A 12,526-nucleotide genomic window follows, 5' to 3' on the forward strand; every position below is an offset into this window, starting at 1 on the left:
TTTTTTTTTATATCCTCATTGGATCACCCATGATTCCCGTGGTTCTGTTTAAACATAAGTAAAGGAAATTAATTCCCTCTTGAAGCGAAGCAGGAGTGCTTAAAGAGGCACTTCTGCATTTTTCTGGCCCTTTTTACTCCACCTCACTGCTGCGGTTTGGATATGATTCATTCAGCGCTCTGCATCTGCAGACAGGCCCAGAAAAAGCAAAAACGCCTGCAGGGGATTCTGCCTTAATAAAAAATCCCTCCATCGACGGTTTTTATATTCATTTCCATTTCCATGTTGATTCATTTGCTCACCGCGTCCTTCTGTTATCAATGCTTGACAATACGGACGATTTTATAGTGATGAGAAATAGAATATTAACAGAAAATGTGACAGTTTGCAGGTCTTTGAAATGATGATGGTGGTAATAAAGTTGTTGTAGCATTAATTATGTATTCAATCCAAAAAATACTTTATTAATCCCAAAGGGAAATGAAATCTAAATGCTAATAAATATTAGGTTTTATCTAAGTGTTGTCAAAGAGGTGTAGAATCCGCCCTGTCAGCTCGGCCATCGGCCCGCTCAGGTGTGTCTACGGCTGCTCATTTAATCACACTCAGGTGAGGCTCCTGCTAGAGAGAAGGAAAAAATACTCTGAGGCACAATTTACACAAAAATAACCCTTAAAGTTCCCTTTTTGCAGTGCATGGCCCTTTAAAACCATGCAGCTAATTGTTTCTATAAATAACAACTCTACAAATGGGTTAGTTTAATGGTTAAAATAAAGAACTATCATTTTATTTCTATTAGTGGGGTGTTGGTGAAAAAGTGACCTTTTTAAAAAAAAATTAAAAATACATGGAACAGGCACTGCAAAAAGTGAACTAAAAGTACTGTAAGTAACAAGCTTTTTTGTGTTTAAGTACTAAAATACTTGGAAAATTAGTTGTGAGATATCTAAGACCTTTTTGAGGAAGCAAAATCCTTATTAAGGCTCAATAGTAATAGTAAGTAACACTATAGTCATTAACCAAAGAACAGTAAAGAAACATGTCAAGTGAAAGAATGTGTTCATTTCCTTGAATAAAAAAATAAATAGAAATTCTTGAAGAATGTGTTTGAAACCAATTGTTCTCCACCATTACTTGTAAAAGGCGCAGGATGATGGGCGGCAGTGTTTCTAGGGTCATTGCTGTTGTCTTTCCAGCCTGGTGTGGTGCTAACCCACGCCTGCCTGAACCCGAGCAGCAAACTGACAGAACTACAGGCTTTTCTCTGAAGCTGATCTGCATATTTATCCATAAAGCAACACTATATTTATGTTTCTTGCTCTGTTTCAGTCTTGATTTCTCCCTTTTCTCTGTTAATTTGGGGAATTTTAGCTATTTAACCACACAAGCCGGTTCCGTCTTGTCATTCTTTCCCCTCCGGCCTGAAGGAGATGACGTGAGAACAGAAATCATTTCCATTTTCTGTCGCTGCAGCAAGCAGGTTTTCTTGTTTCTGATTATCCAAGCGTGACCGGCCGGTTGCTCTAACACATTGGTGTTAAACTAAAAGTGTCAGACTTTAAACACAACAACGTCGCAGATCATTCAGGGCTACAAGTGAACCGATTAGGTGGAGTTAAAGTGTGAATTTCTGCTTCAGCTGCCTCCAAACAACCCGGGTGTGAAACCCGTCCACAGCCACTTTCTCTGATTGATACGGCGTGACTGAAAGATGCTGCGTGCGTCCGTTTTCATCAGATGTTCTGGCAGCAGGTCCACGATGTTTCCAGTCCCAGTCTGAGTCCGATTAGTGGTTTGTGGCTGATGGTGTTTGTGTTTTTTCCCTGCAGGTGGAGCGGGAGATCGCCATTCTGAAACTCATCGAGCATCCTCACGTTCTGAAGCTGCACGACGTCTATGAAAACAAGAAATACCTGTAAGTTCATTTTCCAAGGGTTTATCTGTCTTTTTTATGTGATTTTTCTTTTCTATGAAGTCTGAGATCGCTGAACAAAAAAATGCAAAAGTCCAAATTTCTGGTCAGGGATGAGCCATTATTACCTGATTGGGCTGATTGAGCAGCACTCAATCATCAGTTAAATTATGTCCTCCACATTGACTCATAAACCACCAAAAATGATAAAGAATAGTGCTTTTTGCTGTGTTTCTTAACATATAAATGTGACAACAGTAACCTACACACTAGCAGTTTTTGTCCTCACACAGCAAAAAGGGAACTAAAAGTAAGTAAAATCTGCTTAAAATTTGTGTATTTTTCTTTGATTTGAGCAGCTAAATAAGACTCTTTGCCAGTGGAATAAGATTGTTATACTTAAAATAAGAGATATTCATCTCCATCATTTCACTTCAAGTGCAGTATATCTAATTATCTTATTTTAGGGATAACAATACTAATTCCATTGGCAAACAGTCTTATTTAGCTGCTCAAATCAAGGAAAATATACTCATTTCAAGAAAATGTTACTTACAGTACTTTTAGTTCCCTTTAGCATGAATTTTTTTTTAAAAAAAGGTAACCTTTTTCCCAAAACCGAAATAATAAAAACAAAATTATAGTTCTTTATTAATTTTGCAATGCATGCTCCATGTATTTATTTTTTTTAAAAAGGTCACTTTTGTCCCAAAACCCCAATAATATCAAATAAAATAGTTCTTTATTTTAACCATTACACTAACCCATCTGTAGAGTTGCTATTTATAGAATCAATTAGCTACATGGTTTTAAAGGGTCATGCACTGCAAAAAGGGAACTAATAGTAAATAACATTTTCTTGAAATGAGTGTATTTGCCCTTGATTTAAGGAGGTAAAAAAGATTATCAGCCATTGGAATAAGATTTTTACACTTAAAATAGCAACAACTCATCTCCATCATCTTATTTCATTTTCGGGGTAAAAATATTCATTCAGTTGGCAAATAATTTTATTTACCTGCTCAAATCAAGGAAAATGCACTCATTTCAGGAAGATTGTACTTATTTTTAGTTCCCTATTTGCAGTGTGCAGCTTCTGGGGGTCTAGATAAATGATTTTAAGCAGACTACTTGTAGCTGAAGCAGCTGTCAGGCAGCGGTAGCATCATGGTGTGGTTCTGTTTCACTGCTAGTTTTACCAGTGAGAAACAAACTCATTCAAACTCCTGCACCTCAAACTTGCTTTTCAGAATCGTTGCAGTTGTGAGCTATAAAAACTTTGCTGTTTGCAAAAAGGAGCGGTTCAGATAAAGATCAGCGTTTACAGGCCGACGATCAGTTAAACGTTAAGCAGCAAAGTAATTGTGCAGATCAAATCTACGTTCTGTGTGCGGAGCGTTGAAGACAAACATGACGAGCTGTTTGTTCTCTTGTATTCTCATTAAAGCGTGAATTGTTGCCCGTTCCCCCATCAGCCCGACCTGCCGCCTGCAGCAGCGGCTTTCCTGCAGGTCCTTCTTTTATTGTGCACATCAATCTGGCGCATGCTGCAGCCGCGCTCCAGCGGCAACGCTTAATGCGCTGCTCAATAATTGATAAAGCCGGCGCCGTCACATGGAAGTGGAGTTTGTTTTCTTAATGTTGCGAGGACAGCGACGGATGGTCATCACGCATGCAAACAGAAATTCTCTCGCTCACAAATCACAGCCGGCCGCGTTTCTAATTTAAAGCGCGCTGACAGGTAAACGCTCGAGCGGGTTCTCTTAATCTGCTAATAAATCAGGCGGCGCGGACGTGGAGGCCGCGGGACGACTGGCTGGAAGCAGGAGGAGGGATCAGAGATGTTCCTGAGATAAATCAGCGCCGGAGATGGATGAAACGTTTCAGACCACAAACACCCACAGCTGCACGAGTCGGGGATTTTCTCAGGGATTTACTTTCTGCATCAATTCCTCGGTAGAGCCAAATTCTCTGGAGTTTTTGAATGAATTATTTGATTAATGACTCCTTCAGATGGATGGAAGGTAAAACAAAAGATTTCTGTTAAATCTGAGCTGAGCCTTTTCTCTTTGTTGCAAGAAAAGTGTTAAAATAAAATTCCTTAGAGTTCAGATAATAATAAAGCTCACATTTTCATGCTTTTTAGCAGATTCTGTCCTAAACTGAATATTTTATTAACATATAAAACCAAAAACATTAAATGTACAAGAGAAATCCAGCTTAGATGAATTATGCACGTCTGTTAATGTCAGTTTATGCAACACTTAATAAACAAAGTTGCCTCAGAGTTTTGCACCATTAACGTCTCACAACAACCAAAGACGACTAGTAATGGCGAAAAGAGCAGTTGATGCAAATAAGAAAAAGAAAAACACACCAAGAAGTGAAAGAATAATAAAAGAGTGAATAAGACCACGTTGTTTTGTCCTGGATTTAGAAAATTATCTAGAAAGTCTCTGCTGCTCGTATTTGTTTCCAGAAAGGTGAATAATTCAGCAGTTTAGGTGCAGAGTGACTCTCTCCGACAGGTGAGGGAAACCTCAGTGTCAGGGTGGAAAGACGTCAGCAATGACCTTCATTAAGCAAATGCTGCTGCTCTTCAGCCTGGAAAGGGTTATACGGCGGTTTATATGAAGTCCTTCATTCTACAGAAAAATATTATAAAACGTGAAAATATTTTAAGGGGTCTGCCAACCTTCTCAGGTGTGGGCGTCCCAGCAGATTCAGCCAAAAAAACAAAACTGTACCAAGAGTCCGTCTGAGACCCTACAGGCCTCCGCAGGACAAAGATTAAGGTTCATGACTCTGAACCAGTCTGGCTCTTCTCTCTAAAGTCCAAATAAAGTCAATCTGCCTTACAGATTGACTTTATTTGCTGTAGAACCATGGTCCTGGGCCGAGGTAGAGATGCAGGGCGGTAATGCTCCATTTGGGGCAGCAGATCAACTCCAACACCAGCTGTGGAGCGCCGCGGCGGAGGAATTATGATTTTACAGCCATAAGACTTAGAAACTTAGACTTAGACAACTTTATTTGTCATTTTGTATGCACAGAGTGCGTACAGAACGAAATTTCGTTTGCATACAGCTTGAAACATTACAGTAAATTGCAGTAAATTACAGGATATGGTGCAGCAGTGATTTATGTAAACAATTGAAATGTAAACAATGTAAACAATGCAGGGGAAATAAGAACTTTTAGTCATGGACTCCTGCGTTTCCCAAAGCATCTTAGAGTCAAATGTGAGTCCATGTGTCCAAAGAAATGATCAAGGTGCTACAACGGCCCAGTCAAAGTCCAGACCTCAGCCTGGGCCAGTGGTCTGGATGCTCTGGTTGTTGCAGCCTTTAGGGTAGATTTAAACACTGTTGGATCATTGTTTTAGTCTCATGATGAATGAAATGCTAGATTTACCTGAATACCCCTGATTCCTGTTCTAATGAGGAGGTTCTATGTCCCTGACCTGGTTCTGCGCAGGTACCTGGTGCTAGAACACGTGTCCGGAGGCGAGCTGTTCGACTACCTGGTGAAGAAAGGCCGGCTCACCCCCAAAGAAGCCAGAAAGTTCTTCAGACAGATCATCTCAGCGCTGGACTTCTGCCACAGCCACTCCATATGGTTGGTAGTCACAGACTCTGACGTTTTACTCCAGTTTTTTTTATCATGTTTCTGTTTTACCTGCTAAATTCAGCACCGACGTCTGATAGACGACATGAAACAAGCCGGCAGAGTCTGCTGGATTGTCCAGAGCCGTACGCTTCCTGCTCGGCTCCAGAGGTGCATGAAAAGACGCTGCTAGGTCTGATTTATCACCGCTGACCGGCCGCTGCAGACCATCTGTTTGAGTCAGACTCCCGGGAGGGTCTACAAACGGCTCTCTCTGTTCCCTGCTGCGTGGCTGGCTGACGCAGATCTCTGGGTTCAGTGGATGGTGCATACATTAACAGAGAATCTGATGGAAATGCACAAACAGTCGGAGAACACTCGGCTGTTGAGATGATCCCGGCGAGCCGTGAAGTGTTTGCTCCGTTTTGCTGGTTTGCTCTCCTCGTCAGCTGATGCCGGGGGCGACTTTACAGGCAGCGGCTCCTCTTGATCTCCTCTCATCTGGCTGAAACCTTTAGTTCCTCCACTCGTGGCTGCAGCTCTCTCTATCTGACTGCAATTGCACATCAAAGTTGCTCCGTGCCCGACTCCCGGCATTAGACGTCAAGTGTTTGGCTTTGAAGGACTCCATTTATTCGCCACTGTGTGTTTTCTATGGATGAACCACAGAGGAGCTCCTCAGCTGCAGGTTTTAATGCCCACACAGTTTCTGAGTAAATGGTGAGTTGTTTGTGATCAAAAGCAGAAGTTTATTGAGACGTTTCTTTGCAAAGAAAGAGTTGCTGCTTTAGGAACGCGGCTCTTTGGGCTGATTTACTGCAAGCAGAGACTGGTTCCCTGCAGCTTTCAGTCTGATCTGATCTTTACTTCGTCTGAAGCTGCAAGACCAGAGATGAGATGTTTGCACACTGCAAAAACGGAACTAAAAATACGTAAAATGTTCTTAAAGTTAGTGTATTTGTCCTTGATTTGAGCAGGTAAATAAGACTATTTGCCAATGGAATGAGATTTTTGCACTTAAAATGAGAACAATTCATCTCCATAATCTTATTTCAAGTGCAGGATATCTAATTATCTTATTTTAGGGGTCAAAATACTCATTCCAATGGCAGATAATCCTGTTTACCTGTCCAAATCAAGGATAAATACACTAACTTCAAGAACATTTTACTTATTTTCAGATCAGTTTTTGCAGTGCACTTTTCAAGAGCTTCACAGTGGATAAGGAACCTGCTACGCTTCAGGATCTACATGTATGTAGAGTGCATACTAAACGAAATTTTGTTGCATACATTTTACGACCGTGCAATAAAAAATTACAATATAGAAAATTACAATATATATATAAAATTACAATATAGAGTGCAGCAGTGATAAGAATGTAACAGTGCAGGAGAAAAAAACTGTTTTTAAAAAAGTGTGCAGAAGAATATTCAACCTTTTTTATAGTGCAAAGATAATGGTGCAAAAATGCATTAATTTGAAAAGTTAAATGTTGGCAGTGCAAAACAATAATGGTGCAAAAATGCAGTAAATGTTCGGTTGTGTACTTTTAAATTTAAACTGATAATAAAAGTTCAGCAACGTTGGCAGTGCAACATGATGATGCAAAATGGCCTTAAAGTTCAGTTCTGTGCATGTGTGATGCAGAGTCCAGTTTACAGTTCATCAGTCTACATGATTTATTAACATTTTTGGCAAATTATAAAATGGTGTAGCAGTTTGAAAGCATCATAATGATGCTCTCAGCAGTCACTGAACTGGGTTTCACCACCAGTCTCTGCATCCTGCAGACATGCTGAACATCAGGACCCAGATTAACACAGAATGCTCAGAATAAAAGCAGCTCTTAGTGAAATTTTAAGAGATTTCTTATAATTTTTCCTCACTAAGATAAAAGTTATTCACAAAGCATCTTAGGCCTTCACAGAGCTCCTAAAGCGACAAATGTTAGGAGTAGAGAGGACTTTTAGAGCCTCAGAGTGTCTGAAGCAGGAAGATGGAGGAAACAGAGAGCTGATTGGCTGATCCACCACCTGAACAGAGGAAGAAATGAGGACATAAACGTCTTTTACAATCATACAATTATTATTATTATGTAGATAAGGTAAAGTTTATCATCACCACAGAGGGAAATTAATTAGTTTCAGATGAGCTGAAGATGCAGCTCTTTTATCGAGGATTAAGAAATAATGGGAAAAATACAAATAATCATGAATGAAAATTGGAGAAATGTATAGAGAATATAGTAGAGAGGAATTATTTATATCATTTGTAGAAATATTCTCAATAATAAACATTTTTGAAGAATTGGAAACATTTGCAGAAACATTTGTTTGTGAATGAACTCCTGCAAGACAAGTTAGGGGAGAACGTATTTTCTGTTTTAAAGGCATACTATGCAACATTTTTCAGTTAATTAATGTGTTCCATACCGTTTTGGATGATTAAATGAGTCATTTCAGGTCGAACAAAGGTTTTCTCAGCCGCCCTGGGGGTCTGTGGGGGAAATACCGCACTTGCAATTGCAGGAGCAGTCGGCCCGCAGTCACAGTCGGTCTCGCTTTACGGCGAGAACTCCATGTGTTTTTGCCCTGCTATTCACTATATGCACGCGCGAAAGCAACAACAAAGAACCGCGTGTTAACGTCAAATAAACATGCAAGCATATCGAGTTTTATTATTATTATTATTATTATTATTTTATTTATTTTTATTTTTTTTATGTTGGCGAGACGCTACTGCGGCGGCGGCGAGGCGGCGGCGGCTGCGGCTTGGCGAGGCGGTGGCGGTAGCGTCTCGCCAACATAAAAAATAAAAAATAAAAAAAAAATACAAATAATAATAATAATAATAATAATAAAACTGGCGAGGCGGCGGCGGCGGCGGCGCCGGCCGCAGCCGCGGCTTGGCGAGGCGGCGCCGGCCGCAGCCGCGGCTTGGCAAGATAGCGCTGCGGGAAGCTTGATGTTCATACCTTCAGTGTTAGTCATTGTTTGTACTGCCGTTTTTTCCACTTTTTGTTGCGTTCGCCTGTCTGCTAAGCTCAAAACAACCGCGCCTGGTTTGACGGAGAAACCAGAACAGCTGAGCATCTTTATGACAGTGCACTTTTACTTTCGCCCTCTGGGGGGAGCCTCGCTGGAAAATCAACCCCGGTTGCATAGTATACCTTTAATGGTGTCATGCGGGGTAAATAATCAAAGAAAAAATAAAAAAGGCATTTCAGAGTATGCATCTTCGCGACGTCACCCAAGGACCAATTTACCTTTCAACACTCCTCTGTTCTCCTCCCACAGCCGAGCGGACACGCCTCCTCTCCTCTGTCCGGTTTGGGTCTCTCCACCTTTTCTCTTTTTTCTGTCGGTCGTTTTGCCAAAGACAAAATGTGGTCATGACGGAGTCGCGGCTCGATCTCAAGGCCGAGACAACCCCGACCCAGTTCTGCTCAAATCACCAAGCCTTGCCCACATAATCGATATGTTGTCCTGCACACGGCGGTGCGGCCAGGACACGCCATCCCACCACCACAATAATACACCATACCCCCCCACCACCCACCCCCGCTGTTATAGCTTCCTGCAGTAATGAAAGCCACCCTGTCTCGTGTTCCTGTCGTCCTGCAGCCACAGAGATTTGAAGCCGGAGAACTTGTTGCTAGACGAGAAGAACAACATCAGAATAGCGGATTTTGGCATGGCGTCTCTGCAGGTCGGGGACAGCCTGCTGGAGACCAGCTGTGGGTGAGTACCATCCCCCCTCCCGCTTTTTTCTGATTCATTTCTGTCTTTTACTGTCAAATGATTTTGTCCGTTGTTGTTTTTAAACCAAACTCTCATGTATTTGTTTTATTTTATGCTTATTCTTTGTTTTTAAAGACGAGGATTAGCTGCATGAGGTTGAATTTATCCTCATGTGTATTTCACCAGCATTGCTGGCAGTGAAGCCTTCCCACAGCATGACGCTGCCAGCGCCGTGCTGTTTTCTTAGGTGTGAAAGCCTGACCTTGACCCACCTGAGCATCGTTCCCGCTCTCCGTCCGTCTATCAAAGTTCTCCAGAACGTCTCTGAAGGATCCAGTTTCCCGTCGATACGCTCCTTGCTGAACTTCCTACCAGGTTTCCTTCCACCTGAGGGAGACAGTTCGGTTCAGATGATTGAAACTTGGACACCATTGGGTGTTTTAACAGAAAATTATGCTAATCACACGTCCACATCGGTGCAGGAATGGATAAATCAGAAACAGACACACCCACTGATGCTCTTTACAGGAAGGGTCAGAAAAAAACAGAATTTTTTTGTTCTGAACATTAAACCTCTGGAGTGACCTTTCTAAAACCACGACCTCGCTTTACTGGATCCTTCTGGACTTTGCTGGAAAGCTGAGTTGATCCCAAGAAAAAACAAACAAACAGATTTATATTTAAGCTCCTAAACTGCCAATATTGGTGGAGAAATATCAGCCGGGATGATGGCTATAAAGTGTTTCTGCTTTAGGCACAACTTTTAATTAAATGTATAGTGGAGGCATATTTAAATAGTTTACCCCTTAAGAGAAGAAGAATTAAATTTAAAATAAAACAAAGTTGTTTTAAATATAATTGCAGTTATATTTATAACCCTGGTTTAAATGAGCAAAAAAAAAATGAACCTGACCTGCATGGCTGCGATGAGTGAATGAAACTGTGTTTGTTGGGGGGTGGGGGGGTTCTGGAAGCCCTGCAGGATGTTGGCAGGTCCAGCCCGTTAAGCTCTGCAGCGTTAGCCGCAGGCAGAGTCAGGCATGCGGAACGGCTAAAGCCCCGGTACTCAGAAACGCCTCACAGAGCACCGCAGATTACGGCGTGGAGGCGGCGAGCAAAAATCCTCATTATCATTCAAACAACAGCGTTGGACACGCGGCTCCAAACAAAGCAGGTCCTTCTTTTATCAGCCGTTTGCATGTGTTTCTTATCTGATTGCATGGGTTCCTGCGACCTGAGGAACACACGGGAACCCCTGACCGGGTTCTAAAGGCTCTTCATGAGGGCCAGAAAGTGACCAGCGTCCATTTTAACAAGTTAAACTTAAAGTTGGCTGAGCAGAGAAGATTTAAACATCCCATAACGAGCATCACGATTACAGTTAGACCTTAATTTCATGCAGCTTTGTTCCTCATAGGAATAAACATCTAAATATGTAATTTTAGCTTTTCAGACTGGACATCTGTCTGTGTTTTTTGTTTTTTGTAAGATTTGCCTGATAAATTGTCAGAGGAGGATTTAAAGCGGCTGAAGCAGTAGCCTGAGAGACCTATCAGACTAGCACTCCACACGGGGATTTAAAAGCTCTCTTTAGTGAGTCCATCCAATCACTGCTTATTACTCTGATTACATATTCGGTAACACTTTATTTGAAGGGTTGTACATAAGACTGACATTACACTGTCATAAACATGACATAACACCTGTTATGAACATAAATGACTCTTTATGAATGTTTAGGACTGTTGTCATTAATTGTCATTCAGTAAATTATGAAACTATTAAAGCAAAGTTGACATTGTTTAAAATGTCTTTGTTATGACAAGCCCTTAACTTAACAAAACCTAAGCCCTTAAATTAACCTAATCCCAAGTCGAGCCCTAAGCTTAACCTTGTCTCTGTTAATGTCAAGTTGTCATAACAAAGACACTCTAATGCTCATCGCTTCTCTGTTCTCCAAACTTCATGCAAAAGAAAGCAGCGGTGAAGGGAAGCAGCTGGAAGTCTCAATTTTCTTTACAAAATGATTCATTTGCAGACAAAAAGCTCTGCATTCAGTCCTGGTAGCGCGGTGTTTGGCCCCTAAACAACATTTTATTGTCAAAATGCAGATGTTCATTCAGACTGCAGCTGCAGCAAAAATGCTCGTTCCATCCTTTTGGCTCCTGCACAGATCGATCTGCGGGGAAAGTAAGAGGGATCGCTCCTTTTACCGGGTTGCAGATAAACGACTACATGCACTGTTTTACAACAAGACTATCAGATTTCTCTAAGTTGTCTAAGAAAACTGATGGGTCCTCTGCTTTTGTTGGTTCCCAGAGGATTGTAACCTGAGTTTGGTTCCCTGGTGTTCTCTGTTAAAAAATGTGAATTTTAGGTCATGTATCTGCTTTGGAACCATGAAAAAAGGCAGGTTGGGTTTTATTTGAGTTCTATTAAGATTCCTTATTTTTTTGCTGCTGAAAAGGAGATGAAAACAGAATAGATCAAGCGTGTCCCCCCCCCCCCCCCCCCCCCCCCCCCCCCATTGGAAAGCTGGTCCTCGGCGCTCAGAAAGGTGGAGCTCATATGAGCTTTGTCGTGTGACGTTAATGAATTTTCCCTAAACAAACAAGTGGAGTCGACTCTGGCAGGAAGGAGGGAAGTTTGCTCGGCTCTAATTAGATTGCAGTTAGTGTATTGTGACGCGTGCGTGTTTGAGCGCTTCCAGTCGACCCGCTCCACATCCATTTGCATAATTAGGAATGTCATCAGCGAAGATGAAGCGCGTGTTTACTCTGAGCGTTTCGACGACTCGTCGTTCTCTGCGCTTCATTCGTCCTGATGAGGACCGGGCCGAGGTTCTGTCATCCTGCAGACGGTCGCTGGAAGGAGGCGAAGTCAAACTCTTCCTAATGCCTGCAGAGCATTAGGAAGTCCCCTTTATTTTCTTAGCAATTTGTGAAATTGAAATAAAAATAAGAATATTGTTGTTTGTTGGGGAATAAATAGTTCTTCAAATACAGGCTGCAGGATCTATTACATGTTATTTGGTAATTTTGGTTTTATTTTAACTTCCCCTGAAAGCTGTTTTCAATCCACAAAATGTTTCTCACTGACTTATTTTCTACCAATAAAATCGTAAGAACAGCCTTCAACACCAGACATAAGCCTGCAGCGGATGGACATGAAGTCTGTGTAGCTATGTTTAAATGTATAAAATAAATAAAAGCCACATGAAGAGACGAATAACATATTAAAGTTAACATGGTAAAATGAAAACGAG

General features: G+C 41.5%; 1 protein-coding gene across 12 annotated transcripts in view; it reads left to right on the forward strand.

Moving 5' to 3' along the window:
* Nucleotides 1-12,526, forward strand: part of LOC105937707 (serine/threonine-protein kinase BRSK2) — a 156,264-nt gene that overhangs the window by 97,405 nt on the left and 46,333 nt on the right. For all 12 annotated transcript variants that reach the window (XM_021324833.2, XM_012879179.3, XM_012879181.3 and 9 more), the window contains exons 3-5: nt 1,830-1,915; nt 5,390-5,530; nt 9,145-9,261. In XM_021324833.2, coding sequence (XP_021180508.2) covers nt 1,830-1,915; nt 5,390-5,530; nt 9,145-9,261 — 344 coding nt within the window. The remainder of the gene's footprint in view (nt 1-1,829; nt 1,916-5,389; nt 5,531-9,144; nt 9,262-12,526) is intronic.

The sequence above is a fragment of the Fundulus heteroclitus genome, chromosome 4 (genome assembly GCF_011125445.2).
Source record: "Fundulus heteroclitus isolate FHET01 chromosome 4, MU-UCD_Fhet_4.1, whole genome shotgun sequence".
Taxonomy (NCBI): domain Eukaryota; kingdom Metazoa; phylum Chordata; class Actinopteri; order Cyprinodontiformes; family Fundulidae; genus Fundulus; species Fundulus heteroclitus.